Genomic DNA, 18,047 nt, shown 5'->3' with positions numbered 1-18,047 from the left:
AGGCAAGCGCTCTACCACTGAGCCACCTTCCCAGCCCCATCTACTTTTTTTTTTTTTTTTTTGGTTTGGTTGTGGGGCCTGAACTCTGGGCCTGGGCGCTGTCCCTTAGCTCTTCAGCTCAAGGCGAGCGCTCTACCACCTGAGCCACAGTGCTATGTCTGGTTTTCTGGTGGTTAATTGGAGATAAGGGTCTCATGGACTTTCCTGCCTGGGCTGGCTTTGAACTGTGATCATCAGATCTCAGCCTCCTGAGCAGCTAAGATTATAGGCGTGAGCAGCCGGTACCTGGTCCCTCCATCTACTTCAGATCCCTGGCCAGGGCCCGCTTGACACCTCCCTCCCTTGGCTCACCCAGACTGATGCTGTTGGTCACCCGCTGATGCAGCCTTGCTGTGTGGATGGGCTTGTGATACAGGGGCCACAGGGTGGGGTCACTCACAGCTGCCCACACATGAGGCAGTGGCTGGGACACCACACCTGCCCCCAGGAAGCCATGCCGAGTAGAAGAAAACTCTTTGTAGTAAACCTGCACCTCCTGCTCCTCACCCTGATAGCTAAAGGGACCAGAGCACAAAGAGGAGGTGAAAATGGGCTCCAGGAGGAGCCCCAGGTGAGGGACTCCAGAAATCTAGACAGAGGGAAGGAAAAGAACCCCAACAGGACAGCAGGGTTGGACCAAAACATTGCCCAAAGCACTTACTTCCATCCAGCTGTTGCCTGGCAGCTGAAGAGGTTGTGAAGATTGTCTGAACAAGCAGCCATTACCTGGGGACACATTGGCCAAATTAGTGGGGTAGCGCAAATCAGACCCTCGGGTTACCAAGCATACCTTTCCTCCTTGCCCACCCAGCAGAGGTCTGGCTAAAGCAATGGTGGGGATGAGTAGAAGTGACTCACATCGGCCATTGTCATGTCCACGATATGCTTGGCCAATTCCTGATAGGAGGAGGCGGAGAAGCAGTTGACCAAGCTGGAGATGCTGGATTGGGAGTAGCAGCTGCCTAGGGAGGTTCTGCGGCCTACAACAAGTAGGTGGAAATTGAGATGGCCAGCGACCCTGTGACATAGCAGGGTCCCCACACTAAGCAGATGCACACCTTCTGCCCCCCTCCCCCACTCACTGTAGACTGAGCTCTTCCAGGCAGACCCTGCCACATACAGGTGACTGTTCCTCACTGCTGGATGGCACTGCCCTTCCCCTAGCCAGGTGTCTCTGGAATCGGACAAGTCTGTGTCCCCCTGCAGAACAGAGAGGGCTCAGAAGCAGAGAAGCATAAAGCAGGCACACATAATCATTTCCGACTGTACCTAACAGCTTTTACTGTGATGGCTGTGTTGGCTGTTGGAAGAAGGTGAATGCTCTCAAGAGGTCACTACCAAGAGAACCCTACCTCGACTATGTCTTTACTTTCCATGCCAAAGACTTAAAGGCTGCTTGCAGAACAGTTCCTATAGACATCACAATTGTGGCCACAGCAAGGCAGCTATGGATGGAGGGGTTTGAGTGTAGATACCAAAGCTGGAGGAAAGTAAGAGAGAGGAAAAGCTGACCCATGGCCCCAAGTGTAGCAGCTAAGCCAGAGGTTGTAATGTGAAACCAGGTCCTGTGTTCACCCTTCTTCCAACTTCAGCCAGCTGCTCAACAGCATGGCCTTGACCTCAGCCCAGATCTTAAAAGCACCCACATGCTACCTCTGCCTTCATGTCCTAACTTGTGGCTTCTTTCAAGACAAGGACTTAGTGATATATAAATCAAAACCAAAATATTTTAGAAAAAAAATCAAAGTGGGCTATATAAATGGGAAAAAAAATCACCTCAAAAAACAAGAAATGAGGGCTGGGAAGGCTGCTCAGTGGTAGAGCACTTGCCTTGCATGCATGAGGCCCTGGGTTCGATTCCTCAGCACCACATAAGCAAAAAGAAAAAAGCCGGAAGTGGCACTGTGGCTCAAGTGGTAGAGCGCTAGCCTTGAGCTGAAGAGCTGAGGGACAGTGCCCAGGCCCAGAGTTCAGGCTCCACGACCAGACCCCCCCCCAAAAAAAAAAAGAAAAAAGAAATGAGCTGGGCGCTGGTGGCTCATGTCTGTAATTCTAGCTACTCAGGAGGCTGATATCTGAGAATCGCCGTTCAAAGCTAGCCCAGGCAGGAAAGTTCATGAGACTCTTACCTCCAATTAACCACCAGAAAACCAGAAGTGGCACTGTGGCTCAATTGGTAGAGCACTAGTATTGAGCTAAAAAGCTAAGGGACAGCACCCAGGCCCAGAGTTCAAGACCCACGACTGACAAAAAAAATAAAAATAAAAAATGATGCCAGGTGCTAGTGGCTCACGCCTGTCATCCTAGCTACTCAGGAGGCTGAGATCTGAGGATCATGGTTCCAAGTCAGCCCAGGCAGTACAATCCATGAGACTCTTAGCTCCAATAAACCGCCAGGAAATTGAAAGTAGAGCTCTGGCTCAAAGTGGTAGAGTGCTAGCTTTGACCAAAAGAGCCCAGGGACAGTGCCCAAGCCCCAAGTTTAAGCCCCTCAACCAAAACAAACAAAAACCACCACCAAGTGACAAAATGGGTGCTTCCACTCATGAGCTTTATAGAAAGATATGCATTTCCATGTGGTTGCACATAACATCCCCAGAAAGACACCAAACTCGGATAGATGATGTCTAGAAGATGAGAATCAGAAGTGGCACTGTGGCTCAAGTGGTAGAGCACTAGCATTGAGCTAAAAAGCTAAGGGACAATGCCCAGACCCAGAGTTCAGGCCCCACGACCGATTAAAAAAAAAAAAAAAAAGCTATGATCTGAGAATTGTGGTTCAAAGCCACACTAGGCAGGAAAGCCTGTGAGATTCTTATCTCCAATTTACTACTAAAAAAGCTGGTAGTGGAGCTGGGCTCAAGTGGTAGGGTGCTAGCTTTGAGCAAGAAAGCTCAGGGACAAGCCCCCAGGCCCTGGACCAGGGCTTGAAAAACGAGTACCGTTCTCCACTATTCTTTCCCATTCTGCTAACATCCAGTACCTAGTCCTTTACTTGCTTAGTCAAGATCCACAATCTTTTTTTTTTTTTTTTTTTCCCTGTTGGTCGTGGGGCCTGAACTCTGGGCCTGGGCGCTGTCCCTCAGCTCTTCAACTCAAGGCTAGCGCTCTACCACTTGAGCCACAGCACCACTTCTGGCTTTTTTGCTTATGTGGTGCTGAGGAATCGAACCCAGGGCCTCATGTAGGCAAGGCAAGCACTCTACCACTGAGCCACCTTCCCAGACCTAGATCCACAATCATTTCTCTACACTGGCAGCGCCTAAACCAAGCACTCACCATCTTGCTCAGTTTTGCCAGGGTCATCTAACAGGTCTCTCTTGCTTCCTCTTCCAATCTCATCATCCTATTCTTCTAGGCAAAAGCTTTCTATCAGATCTCACCCTCACCCCCCCCCCCCAACCTCCCCATCTAGTTAGGATTACAAATCTGAGCCACCAGCATCTGGTCCCATGTCTTTCTGTTCCAGCCACCTGCTGTCATTTAGGTCCTCAAACTCCCTTCCTCGAGGCCTCATTTGCTGAGCCCCAGGATCTCTCCCAATTCTAGTATCTAAGCACGTTCTGCATTAAATACCTCTCATCCTTCTAGACTCTGTGTGCATGTGTCTGCCATTACTAGGGACTCGGGACATCACATTTCTGCTTAGCCTTTTCCACTCAACACTGGTGCTCTACCACTTGAGCCATACCTCCAGTTCTGGTTTTCTGCTGTTTAAGCAGACATAGGAGTCTCATAGCCCTTTCTTCCCCAGCTGGCTTCGAGCCATGATCTTCAGAGATCTCAGCCTCCTGAGTCACTATGACTGTAGGTTTGAGCACTTAGGGAGGGCCTGGCTCAGCCTCAGTTTAAATGCACGTACTCTCTCTCCAGGATCCTTACTAACCTAGGGGCTTAGACACTGTTTTATGCTGGCTTAGTGTCCCTACCCAAATAACTGCAACAGTAATGAATCATAAAATAGCTGCCCTAAAAGACAAGGATAGTTTTGCTCCCTGCTGTGTCATCAGATGGCATCTACAAAACACACACTGGAATGACCAGGTGATCTAGACAGGGACAGGGAGGCAAGTCTCAAGGCTGGGGGAAGGGCTCACATCTACAGTGGTCCCCGAGGAGGGCCAAGTGCTTATCTGGCTTGCTGGATTGTTCTTAATGTCTACTGCTCACTCACCATCGCCTCCGGGGACTGGGGCTGGCCTGAGAAAGCAGAACTGCTGTTGTATCCGGAGGTGATGCCCGAGGAGAGGCTTCCATTGGAGCTGGTGCTCTGGGGGCTGGAGTTGACGAGTGTGTGGAGTTTTTCCTCTTCCTGGGAAGGACCGATCATCAAACAGCTTCTGGTACACCTTCATGACCCCCATCCCCTCTCCCCTCCCCCATTACCCAGCTCCTGTGCCTCCTGCCTCAGCCTCCCACCGCCAATTCCCCATAGCCGCCATTCCTCAGGCTGCCCCATACTAGGTGAGCACAGAAGCCACTTCCTCCCAGGCCCGGCCTAGGGGCAGGAGCTGCTGTGGTGCGGGCGGGAGGAGTCCTGTGTTGAGCTGGCAGCGGTCCTATCCTGACTATCCCCCCCCCACACACACTCAGAGGCAGCCACAGCCAGGGCTTCCCTGGTTCCAGGCCCCAGTCCTCACCTTCAGCAGCTGGGAGATGATCTTCTGGCGGATCCCCAGCTTCTCTTGTTCAGTCCGTTCCCACAGCTGGTCCCGCGCCCGGGCAATCTCCAGCTTGGCCTCCTCTCGGGCCCGCTGATAGTCTCTCAGCATGAGCTCAATGTCAGAGGTTTGCTCAGCACACCTGGATGCTTCCTCTGGGCTCCTAGGGGAGATTGTGGGGTGGCAGTGACATGGTGACAGCACCGGCCTTCCACCTGGCTGATGCAGCATCATCTTCCCCTTTGCCCACAGAGTCAAGCTCTCACCTCAGGAGAGGCTGCCCGAGCGAGGCGGCCATGCCATTCCAAGACCCAGGTCTACAGACTGTCGAGACACAGCAGAGTGCAGTCCATCCTTTCCCAGGATTTCTCTCCACCTCCATTTCCCTCACCCATTCCCATCTATCCTCCTCTTTCCGTGCGTCCCAGCCTCCCAGAGTCACCTCATTTGCCACAGAATGGAAGACCCTTAAGATGCGAAAACTCTACACCCCCTCCCCCCGCAAAGCCACTTCCTGCAGGCCGGTGGGTTCCCCTTACCTGGTGGTCTCCACAACCTCCTTCCTCAGTTGCTGCAGGTATTCCCGGCGCCTGCTGGGCAAGTCAGGCTCCCATGTGGGGGGATCGTGGGTGAGCTGGAGATTCAGTTGTTTCTTGGGGCAGAGGTTTTGTGTCTGATAGAAGTGCTGAAGTCGCTCAGCCCTTTCTCTCCTGAGGGTCTCGATGGCTTTTCTCTGCCTGAGAAATGGGACAGAGTCACTGAAGCTGGAAGTGCTCTCCAGCCCCCAGAAGATGCCAGAGCTCAGGTTCTGTTCCACCTCGGCCGCCCCTTGCCCTCCAGGCCGGCCCTTACCGAGTGTACAGCTCCTCCCAGCTGCCCGCCGGGGGCTCCGGGGCCAGTGCCTCCCCAGTCCCGTTCTGCAGCACCTGCAGCAGGGCATCCGCCTCCCCGAAGCCGCGATGCAACTTCGCTTCCGTGAGCTCCATGCTCAGTGAGGGCTTGTGGACCCCCGTTTGCAGGGGAATCGGCTTCGTCTGGAACCACTCAGCGTTGTGGCTCTGGTCATAGGGAAGTTGTGGAGGCCTCCGTCTCTTCTGTCTTGAGCAGGTCCTCAGCTCCTCACTCATACCCAGCTCCCCAGAAGAGTCATCCTGAACCCCATACCTGTCCCTCTGGCTATGATGCTGGGGCTCAGAGACCAGGCACATGTGGGAAACGGAGCGCAGCAGCTTCTGGGGTCTGCAGGCATGAGGTGAGCCCGAGGCAGGACCTTGAGGCTCTGCAGTGTCAGCGGACCGAGGGAGGGGCTGCGGCCCCCTCCATGGAGAGGAGAGGTCCACCATGGGGTGGGGCTCCGCTGGAGGCCTGCCCGGCCCCCCGAGGTTCAGTGGGCCTGGCTCTGGGTAAGGCGAGTTTCCCGGTAGCCTCTGGCTCCTTGAGGGTAGAGACGGCTGTCTGCACTGCGCCCCGGTGCTGGTCACTGGAGGGGGCTGTCTGCACTGCGCCCCAGTGCTGGTCGTGGGAGGGGGCTGTCTGCACTGCGCCCCAGTGCTGGTTGTGGGAGACGGCTGTCTGCACTGTGCCCCGGTGCTGGTCACTGGAGGGGGCTGTCTGCACTGCGCCCCAGTGCTGGTCATGGGAGACGGCTGTCTGCACTGCGCCCCGGTGCTGTTCACAGGAGACGGCTGTCTGCACTGCGCCCCGGTGCTGTTCACAGGAGACGGCTGTCTGCACTGCGCCCCGGTGCTGGTCGTGGGAGACGGCTGTCTGCACTGCGCCCCGGTGCTGGTCGTGGGAGACGGCTGTCTGCACTGCGCCCCGGTGCTGGTCGTGGGAGACGGCTGTCTGCACTGCGCCCCGGTGCTGGTCATGGGAGGGGGCTGTCTGCACTGCACCTCGGTGCTGGTGGTGGGAGACGGCTGTCTGCACTGCGCCCTGGTGCTGTTCACGGGAGACGGCTGTCTGCACTGCGCCCCGGTGCTGGTTGTGGGAGACGGCTGTCTGCACTGCGCCCCGGTGCTGGTTGTGGGAGACGGCTGTCTGCACTGCGCCCCGGTGCTGGTCGTGGGAGACGGCTGTCTGCACTGCGCCCCGGTGCTGGTTGTGGGAGACGGCTGTCTGGACTGCGCCCCAGTGCTGTTCACGGGAGATGGCTGTCTGCACTGCGCCCCGGTGGCAGTCACCGGCTGTGGCTGCCCAGCAGCTTGGACTCTGGAGCTCCGCTGTGGGCTGCGCGGGGAGCTTGGCTCGAGGAGGAAGCTGTCAGTACTCCTTTCTGAGTGTTTCTGGCCTTGACTCTGAGATTCCATACTCAGGGAGCCATCCAACCCATCTCGACCCTCATCCCCTGGCGGCCTTGAGGCGCCGGGCCCCAGCTGTGGGCTGGTGGAAGGCCCCAGGTGGCCTCCAGGAGGCGGGGTGGAGGGGGCTTGAGCGGGGTCTGACTCTTGGCAGCTTGCGCTGAGAATAAGGATTGGCGAGGAGGCCCTGTCCACCGTGGCACTCGCCGGGCCCGGCTGCTTCTGGACACCAAGCTCCAGGGGGAAGTCTGGAGTACTGGGGACAAGCCTTGGGGGGCAAGGAATGTGGGGGCTGTTATCCATGCCAGGGCATCCTGGCTGGGGGGCAGGAGGTGGAGCAGCTTCAGAAGCTAGGGGGCTCACAGAAGGGAGGCTCTGCTCAAGAGACACTTTCTGAAGCCTCAGTGGAGACAGAGGTGTTGGCGGGCTCTGAGACCTTCCTTCATGAACCTCTGGGGATGCTGCCATTTTTGGTGGTGTTTCCTCGGCTTCTCTCTTCTCAAGTGCCACTGGGGTATCTCCCTTTCCTAGAGACGTGGTTTTGATGCCGGAGGCCAGCACTTCAAGGCTCACATTCACTTCTGGAGGCTTGGTCCCTGGGGCAGGGGTGGGAGGGAGTGGGGAGATGAGATCGGTCTGGGTGCCTTTATCCAAGGTGGTCTGAGTAGCTCCCTCCATCTTGAGGGCAGGCAGGGCCTCCTCTGGAGCGGAAACGTTGGTGGTCTGCTTCCTTGAGGCCACATTTGGCTGGGAGAGGCTTCCAAGCAGCTGCGAGGTGTTGTGCAGGAGCTGAGACAGGCGGAGGGACAGGCTGTGCATGCTGCTCCAGGAGGCCAGGTCGCAGGCTGGCCGTCTGTCGCTGTCAGGCCGCGTGGAGATGTCGGTGCAGCTCCAGCGGCGCCTACAGCCAGGGGTCTGCGTGCCTTGCTCCAAGGTGTTCCTCCTGGCCAGCCCCCCGGGGTGGGCCTCTGCCCTGCCCAGCAGCCCAGCCCTGTCCACTGGAGTGGCAGCGTTCTCCTCAGCCAATAGGGGCTCACTCCGAAGATAGCTTGCCCCATCACTAGAGCCCTGGAACTGGAGTCTTCTACTGGTATCTAAAGTGGGGGCCACACCAGTACCAGTGAGCACATAGGGATCCCTCAAGGCCAATGAGGGATTCAGTACTTTCCCAGCCTCAACACAGCTTTGGGCATGCTCAGTGCTGCTGTGTGTTCTTGATAGAGTTCTGGCATGGGCACCAACCTGGGAGTTGAGTGGGGAATTCTGATCTTCTAAGCCACTGTCCATGCCAGTTGCGTGGGCCACGTTCAATGGTTTCTGACTGAAAAGGAGATCAGCTGTACTGCCAAATACATACTGCTTCCAACCGATGCACACAGACCCGTCTGGAGACGGAGGCGGGATGGAAGGAGTGCTGTCACTGGAGTCAAGGGTTAACATCCCTTTGTCCACTAGAGAAAAGCAGTTCTCCGGCCTAACCTGGACACCCAGTGTCTCTGGCTTTCCCTGTGGAGCCTGTTCCCAAGAGCTATACGTGCAACTGCTCACACAACTGGGGGCTGGCATGCATGAGCAAGTGGTGAGTGTGGGATAAGGAGGGGTGACAGGTTTCTGGGCCCCATGATCAGCAGAGCTACTGTACAAGTTAGATAAGACCATCTGATTGCTGTCCTCAGCCCGCAGAGCAGCTCTTGCCATTGGCTTTCTTGAGGAACGGCGGCTGGGACACAGGCTCTGCATGTCCCCCTCTCTAGGGGAAGGACAGGCCTTGCTCATTAGCTCCTGAAGGGACCGAGATGAGTTAATCACAGAGAACCGGGGTCTAGAGGAGGACTTGAAGTGTTGGGGACCGGAGAAGACTGCAATTATAGGATGTGAGTGCCTGTGATGGGGGGCTGGCTGCTTCCCATCAGAACAGGGCTGGCCAGGCCTCCGGGCAGCAGGCTGTGGCACTTCACTTTGCTCCAGGGGTCCAGAAGCTGTGTCCTCAAAACCTGAGAAGAAACTCTGGAACACGGGAGAGTTTGTCATAGCCGCATCACCTCTCCTAGCGTGTCTAGCCTGACAGTAGTGCAAGCCATCTCCGTCCGAGGGTGGGGGATTTCTGTGCCGGGCAGTGTCTTTCTCTCCAGAAGGTTCATCTCTCTGCTGCTCTTCTTCCTCCCAGGCACAGTCGGCCTGAGGACTGCACACGTGTTTTAACCTTACACACTTGGCTTGGGGATCCAAGGACTTGGGCTGTGTCTTCTCTAAAAGGGATCTGATGGTGTTTTCTAGCTGTCTATGCTGTTCTTCTACCGCCAACTCACTCACAGTGAACCCTTCGCTTCCATTCGGGCTGTGTAGGCCCCAGGCTGTTACAGGTGGCTCTGGCTCCATGTCAGCTGCCTGTCCATGCTGGTCTCCTATGGAATTCTCCGTCAGAGTCCTCGGTGACTCCAAGTATGAGCCCTCAAGCTCAGTGCTGCCTTTCTTCTCAGGATCCCCTACCAGCCCTGAGCTGCCATCAGCAGTGGAGGGAGTGAAGGAACTTGCTCTGGCACCAGGGCTGAATGAAGAGCTACAGCCCTGAGTGCGAGACAGGCCAGCAGCTGTGGTGCTTGGCTCAACAGGGCTGCTGTCTCTTGGCCTGAGGCCCACATTTCTTTCTTTAAGCTCAAGGCCATGTGCCAGGGGCATGTCGGGTTCTGTGGAAGAGCCCTCTTCTCCCTCATCCATTTCACAGAACCTGGAAGGTTCTACGAAGGGTGAATGGTGAGCCCTGGCAATCCCCTTCCTTGGGTCACCATCTCTAGCACACAGTGGAGGGGAAGAATGGAAGGTACAGACATTCCCAGCAATAAGAGCACTACCCAGGGGTTGGCAAGGAAAAGCTTTGCTCTCCTCTTCCTTCCGAGATAAGCCAAGTGGCCCACTGTCTTCAGGGCTTTCTAAGACAAAGCTGGCCAAAGTCTCAGTTTGGCATGCACATGGGGGCTCCTCTCCAACACCCCTAGGATCCGGTCTAGGTCTCTGATTTGGTAAAGTTGGCCTGAAAGCTTTGCCACCACCCCTGCAGGCTTCTGGCAGCATAGACTCCGTCTTCTCCTTCCACTTCACATGTTGCTGCTTGGGGGCTTCCATGCTGACCTTTCTCAGCGCTCCAGCCAGAACTGCAGGGTGTTTTGCACTTGTCATCGCTTCTTCTAAGTCAGTGGAGGAGGCCTCAGGGCATTGGATGGCATCAGCATGAGGCCCCGAGAGGCTGGTGGCACTGTGAAAATCACATACCATAGGTTGACTTTCAACATGGGCTCTCTTGCCTCCCTGTGCGGCCACGAAGAAGCTGCTAGAGCCACTTCCATATGGCAATGCTGGCCTCTTTGGCTCTCGCAGCCCAGGCCTGTTGTCCCACCTGCCATCTTCAGTCTCCCAGGCAGCTAAGTGACTTTGCCTCTGTGGAGCCCTCCCAGGATCACAACAAGGGGCCTGAGAGGACACCCTCCTGTCCCGCTCCATGGCCGAGGAGAGCCTGTGGGAGACCCAGGGATCAGCAGAGGAAGGGGCTCTGGGTGCTTCTTCCTCCATCCCTGTGGTTTCAGAGCTGGAGTGACATACAAACTGCTCACTGGCTTCCCGGAAGTATCTCAGTTCTCCAGCATGGCCTTTGTCGCTAGTGGCTCTGGGAGATGAGGCCCTTGAATGATGCCTTGGCCCTTCGTTCATTTCAGAATCGGACAGAGGCTGAAAGTCATCTTCACAGAGAAGGGTGGCCTGCGCTTCCTGCTCATCAGGTGACAGATGACCTGGTGTAGCAGACAATCCCTGTGCTTCGTCCTCATTCTGGGTCCTATCCAACACTTGTAACGGGTCCATTTGCCAGCATATTTCAGGCTCTAGTGACAGTTCATAGTGAGGGAGGACTGTCCCCAACTTGGCAAAGTCTCCGAGCTGCTTTCTCTGGGTGGTAACCTGTCTGATCTCCTTCAGGATGGCCAGGCACATGGACGCATGGACGGAGGAATCTGACAGCACGGGCTCTGCCTCGGGCTCTTGTGGCAGGGAAATAGGTTCTAAGGAGGCGCTGCTGGGGGGGCCTTGGTCTTCAGCCTCCTCTGTCTTCTCCCTTGTCTCCCTACTTTGGTCAGTGTCTTCTTCTAAGAGGAAGCTGACCCTCTTTTCAAGCCGCCCAGAAATTCTGTTCAAGGAACTGGACCTTTTTTTTGGTATAGCTGCCTCAGTTTCAGACCCCAAATCTTCCTGGGTACTCAAAGCCATCAAAGCGATTCTGAGGTCCCTCCCTTGGTCGTGGGAGCTGGTGCTTGATGTCATCCAGTCCTCTGTCCCTAGTGGAATGCTGCTGTCCGATATAACGGACTGGCCATCAGATTCCATGGGTGTGGGCATCTCAGACCCATACCAAGCAGTGGGTGGCATGGAGAAGCCCCCTGCAACACTTCCCTCGGGACTCCTGGTCCCTCCACTCTGGTCCTGATGCCCTACTCTGGTTCCCAAGGGACTTTCATGAATCTTCAGCATTGTAGGATCCAGCAGTGTCTCAACTGAAGACATATTTAGAGAATTAGAAGCGTGAAGATGGTTTCTGGGCAACCTGGGAGAGCCCAAGGGCAAGTAATTATTCCTCAGGTCTTGGCAGTAAGTAGTTGCGGAAAAGTCTGTCTGGGTCAGTAAGGGAAAGGCAGTCTCCTGGCTGCAAACTGTATCCAAACAGTGCTGGCTTGGATTAAGAAGTTTCTGAGTCTTTATTAGGTCTATATTTTCTTTCAGTGGGCACCTTCTACTTTTCCTTGCCATTTGTTCAAGTCTACCTTGAACTACTGGGTCCTCTGGCTCTGAACCACTAGAACATTCAGCAATTTGATTCATCTGAAAACCTTTTACAGTCTCTAGTTCCTCAAAACTTTCCAAGTCCCATGTCTGTTCTTTGGAGTTTGCTGATTCTCCTCCCAGCTCGGTGTCCTTCCCAGACCCCTCTAGTCTGGTTGGCAAAGCTCTCGCCAATTCGTTCATTCTCCCCAGGTGAAGAGTAGTATTGGTGCTCTCTCCTTGAGCTGTGCCTCTTCCTGAAGGATCACGTGTGCCTCTGGAGGCTCTGTCTAACTCTACATCAGCTGTGTGAGTGTGCGCTCCCACACTCTGACAGTCTTGTGCATGCTCACTTGACCTGAAGGGGCTCGTGGTGACCCTGTGGCAACTGTATACCTCTACTCCCCCAGCTTTGCTATATCTGAAGATCGCATCATCAATCTGTCTTGGAACAGATGGCTCTTTGTAGGATAGATGGTTTGCTGAGCTGCCTGGCCTCAGGGTATGGCCAGTCCTCCTGTGGTTCTTCTGGTCCTGGAACACAGACTCCTTACTGACTCCTGGTGTATGGGAAGCACGAAGCCGATTATTCTGCTGGGATTCAATTTCTGAGATGCTGTTTTCCAGTTGCCTTACACTCCTAATTAGCTTATCCATTTCATCAGCACTAGTAGTATTTTGTGTGTGTTTCTTTTCACAAGGTTCTCCTTTGATGCCAACCATTACTTGTGACTTTCTGGGGCCCTTGCATCCACCGGGATGTCTTTTCTTAGAGCATTTAACAGACCGCAATCCTTCACAGGCAGATTCCAGCCCTGGAAGCTTAAACTCTTCTGGGCTGTCTTTGGGATAGAGAGCTTTTCCAACAAGTCCTGTTTCATTCTTTCCTTCCCACCTGTGGGCTGGACTGTTACCCTGGGACATGGTCTTTTTCATTCTATGCTGGCCCGATCTGGACTTTAAAGCAGCAGAGGCTGTCAGGGGAATGTCCTTCTCTAGGCCCAAATCAGTGGTTTCACAGACAAAACCAGACCTGAGTCCAGAAGGAGACTGTCTGCCTTTTTCATGGGCCTGGGCCTGCAGGACAACCACACTCGGACCCGGATCTTCTTCCCCTTCTGCCTCAGAAGGGCACCAACAGACTTGAGCACCAACAGACTCAGAGCTGTCTAGGGAAGCACTGCAGAGGCTCTGCACAGGAGCCTTTTCTCTCTCTCCATGCTGCTCTATATTTAAAATTCCAACTTGACTTTCAAATTCACATACTTGTGTGCTCGTAGAAGGGACACAGTGTCTGTTATGAGCGAAAAAACAATAAACAGAACTGTGGCTTTCTTCAATATTCCCAAGGCATTCCTCTAGTTTTCCAATCACTTCCCTAGCACACAGATCAACTGACCTGTCTGTTGTTACCTGGTGAAATGAAGCCATCTTGAGATCGTGGCTTTGGGATGACATTGGCAAACTATTCTCCAAATGAGGTTCTTGGAGGTCTTGGTGGCTGGGATGAAAGCCCCAGGCTTCTCTAGGCGACGGGGATGGCCCCCGGACTTCCCTGTAGGCTGGAATCTCTAGGGCAGTTTCTGTCAGGACATCTCTGCTCTTGGTTGTATAGAATGTTTCCAAGGGGGGTGGATGCAGGGAAGTGGGAAAAGGGTTCCAGGGAGCAGAGTGGAGGTAGAGCTCTGGAACTGATGGAGATGTAATGTTTTTGTGCCTTCTACCTGCTTTGTCAGCACTCTCTTGGCAATGGTTCTTCTCCTCCCTTAGGGGAGGAGGATGGCTGCTTTGACTTAATGGTCCCGCCTGGCTGTCACTCTTCTTCCTGAAAAGAGCCTGGTCTGGGAGCCAATCCTCTGCTTTGGTAGCTACAGTGCCATTACTGCGACAAACTCGGTTTTGAAAGAAATACTCATCAGAGGAAGTCAGTAGTATACGTTTCCGGCTACCATGAAAGCCCTCTTCTAAGTTGTTCTGTCCGCCCTCATGTGCACCTGTCACAGAATGTGGTACCTTGCTCTTGGCTGTTTGGACCTGTACATGTGCAGATGCAGATGTCAGTGATTCCACATCTGCTGAGTATGCTCCATGACAACTCACTTCTTTGTCACTAGTGCTGAGGAAATCAGAAGCACTTTCTAACTTTGTACTTGAACTGACCTGGTCTTTCTCTGTTCTCAAATGCCTGGTTCTAGACAGATGCACTAGGAAGTTGTTGACATTTAGATTGCTAGATATTCCAGGGCCAACTGGCACTTGAGTATCTCCTTTTTTACCAGAAGCTTCAGCCAGGGAGCCAGAATCTTCCTTGGGGCAGAACAAAGCTTGCTTGAGCTCTCCTACAGCATCTGAAACAGGATGAGAGAGTTCAAGGAGGTACTTTTGCTGAAGTGAATCCCAATCTCTTTCGGGAAGGCTCTCTACATGGATGAATGAGGTGGCAGAGGAAGCCAACATGCTTGATACACTAGAACTGTGGGAAGCTTCAGAACCGCCCTGTTGGGTTATGACAGGAATTTCTCTACCCTCAAAGATGCCTGGATGAAGCCTTTGAGTTTCCCACGCTGGCAGCTTGGGTGGGTCTGAAGCAGAGGCTGGGTATGGATCTCTTGCACCACATGGCGGCTCAGGACCTCCCTGGAGTAGTCTGGAGCTGCCTGGCAGAGCTTTGTCTGCACCTGAAGGCTTTTGTTCTTCAGTAGTTAGCCTGTAGCCAGTTTTCTCCTCAGCACAGGGCTGAGCTTCCTGGATGTCAGGACTTGCACATAAGGAACCCACTACTCCTGGGGGACTGCCAGAATTGATCTTAGAGTCACAGGAAAACCATGAGTCCATGGACACTAGTGGGCTTCCTCTTAGAAGTTGTGTGCATTGGGAAGAACCAGCTTGTTCAAAGTAGCCTGCCTCCACCTCTGATTTAGGGCACTCACAATGGGGCTGGAAATGAGGATCAAGGTAATATGAACTGCTCATTGGCAGGACAGCATTCAGCTTAGCTTCTATTCTGTGATCGATGAGACCAGGCCTGGATGCTGCCTCCTGGACTCCTACAGGAAAAGCTGAGTTGGGTAGATGCCAAAAGGTCTCTGCAGGCATCTCATCAACTGAACCAAGGCAAGGTTCTTCTTGTTGGTCTTCCCTCAGTTCTTGCTCAGCACAGATCAGGCTATCCAAGGAAAAGCCTCTGTGAGCCTGAGCACATGGACCACAGTCCAAAGGTGTGCAGAAGCCTCGCAAGGAGGCTGTAGTTCTAGTCCTTGGGTGGCCATGGTTGGTGGGGTGGTTGTCCCTAAGAAATTCATTTGGGCATTGGTACCCATTTTCAGCCAGTGAATCCTCAGATATCTGACTGTTGTCACTTTCAGAGTTCTCTGGTTCAGGGAGACTCCACTTCCCCTGAGGGTCCTCTGACTTCGGGGGCTCTCTTTGGACTTCAGCACAGACGCAAGAGAGAGAATCCACTGAGTAATTGCTATCTGCATCAGATAAATCATTTTCTTCTCTTGTGTGATCCACTACAGGGCTGGTTTCTGGGAGTGCAGTCATGCTATCTGGATTTCCTGAGTTATGTTGTCTCCTCAAAGGATTACCATGAGGCAAATGAAAGGACTGTCTGGCGATGTCTCTGACCCTAGCTGCCAGCACTTTCTGTTGCCTTTTTGTTGTCTTGTTTGGAAAAGTTGGTTTGGCTTTGGCCTGAAATGTCTTGGTTCCTTTTCCATGCCCGGCTGCCTGCTTGGGTCCATGGGAATAAAGGGGACAGCAAATGGCTCCCTTAGCAGGCTTGTGGGTCCCAAGGTCCCAGTCTTTTTGCCACTCAGCTTGTGGGCTGACAGAGGCTGCTAGTCGCTTAGCACTCCTGGTCTGGATGGCAGGGGTCAAGGTCTTCAGTTTGTCCTTTGGCTTTAGCTTGTTAACTGACTGGCACACAGACATGAAGCCCAGGGATGCCATCTGACAGGGCTGTTTACCTACTCTCTCCACTTCCTGGATGTCCATAGCCTCGTGGCTGCTCACAGTGAGGCAGGGGTCTGGGGTGGAGGCTCCCTTGGTGCCTGAAGTTTCCTTGGCCCAGCAGAGCTGCTCCTGGCCTGTGGGATGGGGGTTGCACCTGCACAGATGTCTTATCCTTAGTTGAAAAGAAGGAGCCTGGTGAACTGGATCTGCAGGTGGGGCTTTGTCTGGTTTCTGGTGAGTAGGGTTAGGCATCAGCAGTAATGTGGTAGGGGGATCCCAATTCAGGAAAATACTGTGGAGATAAGGAAAGCCATCTCAGTAAAAGTGAGAGGTCACAGAGGCATGTAACTTTCCATCACTTTCTTCTCTTAAAAGGCTACAAAAGCCAAGCTGGGGGCTGGTGGCTCACACCTGTAATCCTAGCTACACAGGAGGCTGAGAGCTGAGGATCACGGTTGAGAGCCAGCACGGACAGGAAAGTCAGTGAGACTCATCGCCAATAAGCCACTCAGAAAACCAGAAGTGGCATTGTGGCTCAAGTGGTAGAGCGCTGGCCTTGATCTGAAGAGCTGAGGGACAGCTCCCAAGCCCAGAGTTCAAGTCCCACGACTGACCAAAAAAAAAAAAAAAACCATAAATTTACAAAGTCCTATATTCTACAGAACAAATCAGTGAAATGAAGAAATAAAGCTCAAAAAGGCACCAAGCACCAGTGGCTCACGACTATAATCCTAGCTACTCAGGAGGCTGAGATCTGAGGATCGTGGTTCAAAGCCAGCCCCGGCAGGAAAGTTCCAGAGACTCTTATATCCAATAAGCCACTCAGAAAACCTCAAGTGGCTGTGGCTTAAGTGGTAGAGTACTCGCTTAGAGCTGAAGAGCTCAGGGACAGCACTCAGGTCCAGAGTTCAAGCCCCACAACCACCACTAACAACAAAAAAAAAAAATTCAAAAAATGAAACATTTCAGCTGCTTTGGTGATAGCAATTCCTTTGTATAACTACTTAAAGATTTCACACACACATATATATAGCATTAGTCATGGGACTTGAACTCTGGGCCTGGATACTGTCCCTAAGCTTTTCAGCACAAAGCAAGCACTCTACCACCCAAGCCACAGTGCCACTTTTGGTTTTTTGGTGGTTAATTGGAGATAAGAGTCTTGCAGACTTTCCTGCCCAGGCAGGCTTTGAACTGTAATCCTCAGATCTCAGCCTCCTGAGTAGCTAGGATTATAGGTGTGGGCCACCAGTGTGCAGAAAAAAAAGTTTTTTAAAGGATGATACCAAGAAACTTAAAGGTGTAATAATCACAAGTATAAATTTTCTTTGGATCTTGATTTGAAGAAACTACTGTCCGGCTGGGAAGGTGGCTCAGTGGTAGAGTGCTTGCCTTGCATGCATTAGGCCCTGGGTTTGATTCCTCAGCACCACATAAGCAGAAAAAGCCAGAAGTGGCACTGTGGTTCAAGTGTTAGAGCAGTAGCCTTGAGCTGAAGAGCTGAGGGACAGCGCCCAGGCCCAGAGTTCAGGCCCCACAACCAAAAAAGAAAAAACTTCCAAAAGAGATTTTTCAAGTGACGAGAAACTTGAACGTGGTCTAGGTTTTAGACTATATCAAGTAATTAATTTTAATGTTGGTAGGTAGATATTGTGGTTATATGAAGAGTCTAAACTGGAAATGGTGGCTCAAGCCTGTAAACCTATTACTTGGGAGGCAGAGATGGTAGGCTGTGGTTCACAGCCAGCCTTGGCAAAAAGAAATCCATGAGATTCCAACTCAACTAATTGTTAGGTATGGTGACCCATGTCTGTTACCCCAGCTATGGAGGAAGCACAATAGCGTCATATAGTGGTACCCACAAGTCATCCCAGCAATACAGGGAAGCACAAGGAGGATGATCCCAGTCCAGGCTGGCCTGGGTACAAAGAAAGACACTACCTTGAAAATACCAATGCAAAAAGGGCTTTGAGGTGTGGATCAAATGGTACACTGCCTGGCTAGCAAGTACAAGGTCCTAAGTTCAAACCCTAGCAACTACCAAGAAGAGGTGCATATTAAAAATGTAGGGTTGGGCTGGGAAGGTGGCTCAGTGGTAGAGTGCTTGCCTTGCATGCATGAGGCCCTGGGTTCGATTCCTCAGCACCACATAAGCAGAAAAAGCCAGAGGTGGCACTGTGGCTCAAATGGTAGAGCACTAGCCTTGAGCTGAAGAGCTCAGGGACAGCGCCCAGGCCCAAAGTATATGCCCCATTACCGGCAAAGAAAACAAATATTTAAATAA

The 18,047-nt window shown here is 53.1% G+C and overlaps 1 protein-coding gene across 3 annotated transcripts in view; it reads right to left on the bottom strand.

The window, feature by feature from the left end:
• Stard9 (StAR related lipid transfer domain containing 9) overlaps positions 1 to 18,047 on the bottom strand; it is an 84,354-nt gene that overhangs the window by 3,412 nt on the left and 62,895 nt on the right. For all 3 annotated transcript variants that reach the window (XM_070005911.1, XM_070005912.1, XM_070005913.1), the window contains 8 exons: positions 5,553 to 16,055; positions 5,240 to 5,437; positions 4,680 to 4,863; positions 4,214 to 4,351; positions 1,122 to 1,239; positions 898 to 1,019; positions 701 to 765; positions 352 to 554 (listed from right to left, as the gene is read on the bottom strand). In XM_070005911.1, the coding sequence (XP_069862012.1) occupies positions 352 to 554; positions 701 to 765; positions 898 to 1,019; positions 1,122 to 1,239; positions 4,214 to 4,351; positions 4,680 to 4,863; positions 5,240 to 5,437; positions 5,553 to 16,055 (11,531 nt within the window). The remainder of the gene's footprint in view (positions 1 to 351; positions 555 to 700; positions 766 to 897; positions 1,020 to 1,121; positions 1,240 to 4,213; positions 4,352 to 4,679; positions 4,864 to 5,239; positions 5,438 to 5,552; positions 16,056 to 18,047) is intronic.

Source organism: Dipodomys merriami, unplaced genomic scaffold (assembly GCF_024711535.1).
Source record: "Dipodomys merriami isolate MVZ:Mamm:240054 unplaced genomic scaffold, mDipMer1.0.p SCAF_69, whole genome shotgun sequence".
Taxonomy (NCBI): domain Eukaryota; kingdom Metazoa; phylum Chordata; class Mammalia; order Rodentia; family Heteromyidae; genus Dipodomys; species Dipodomys merriami.
Note: the sequence above shows the minus strand (reverse complement) of the source record. Positions and strands in the feature narration are given on the sequence as shown.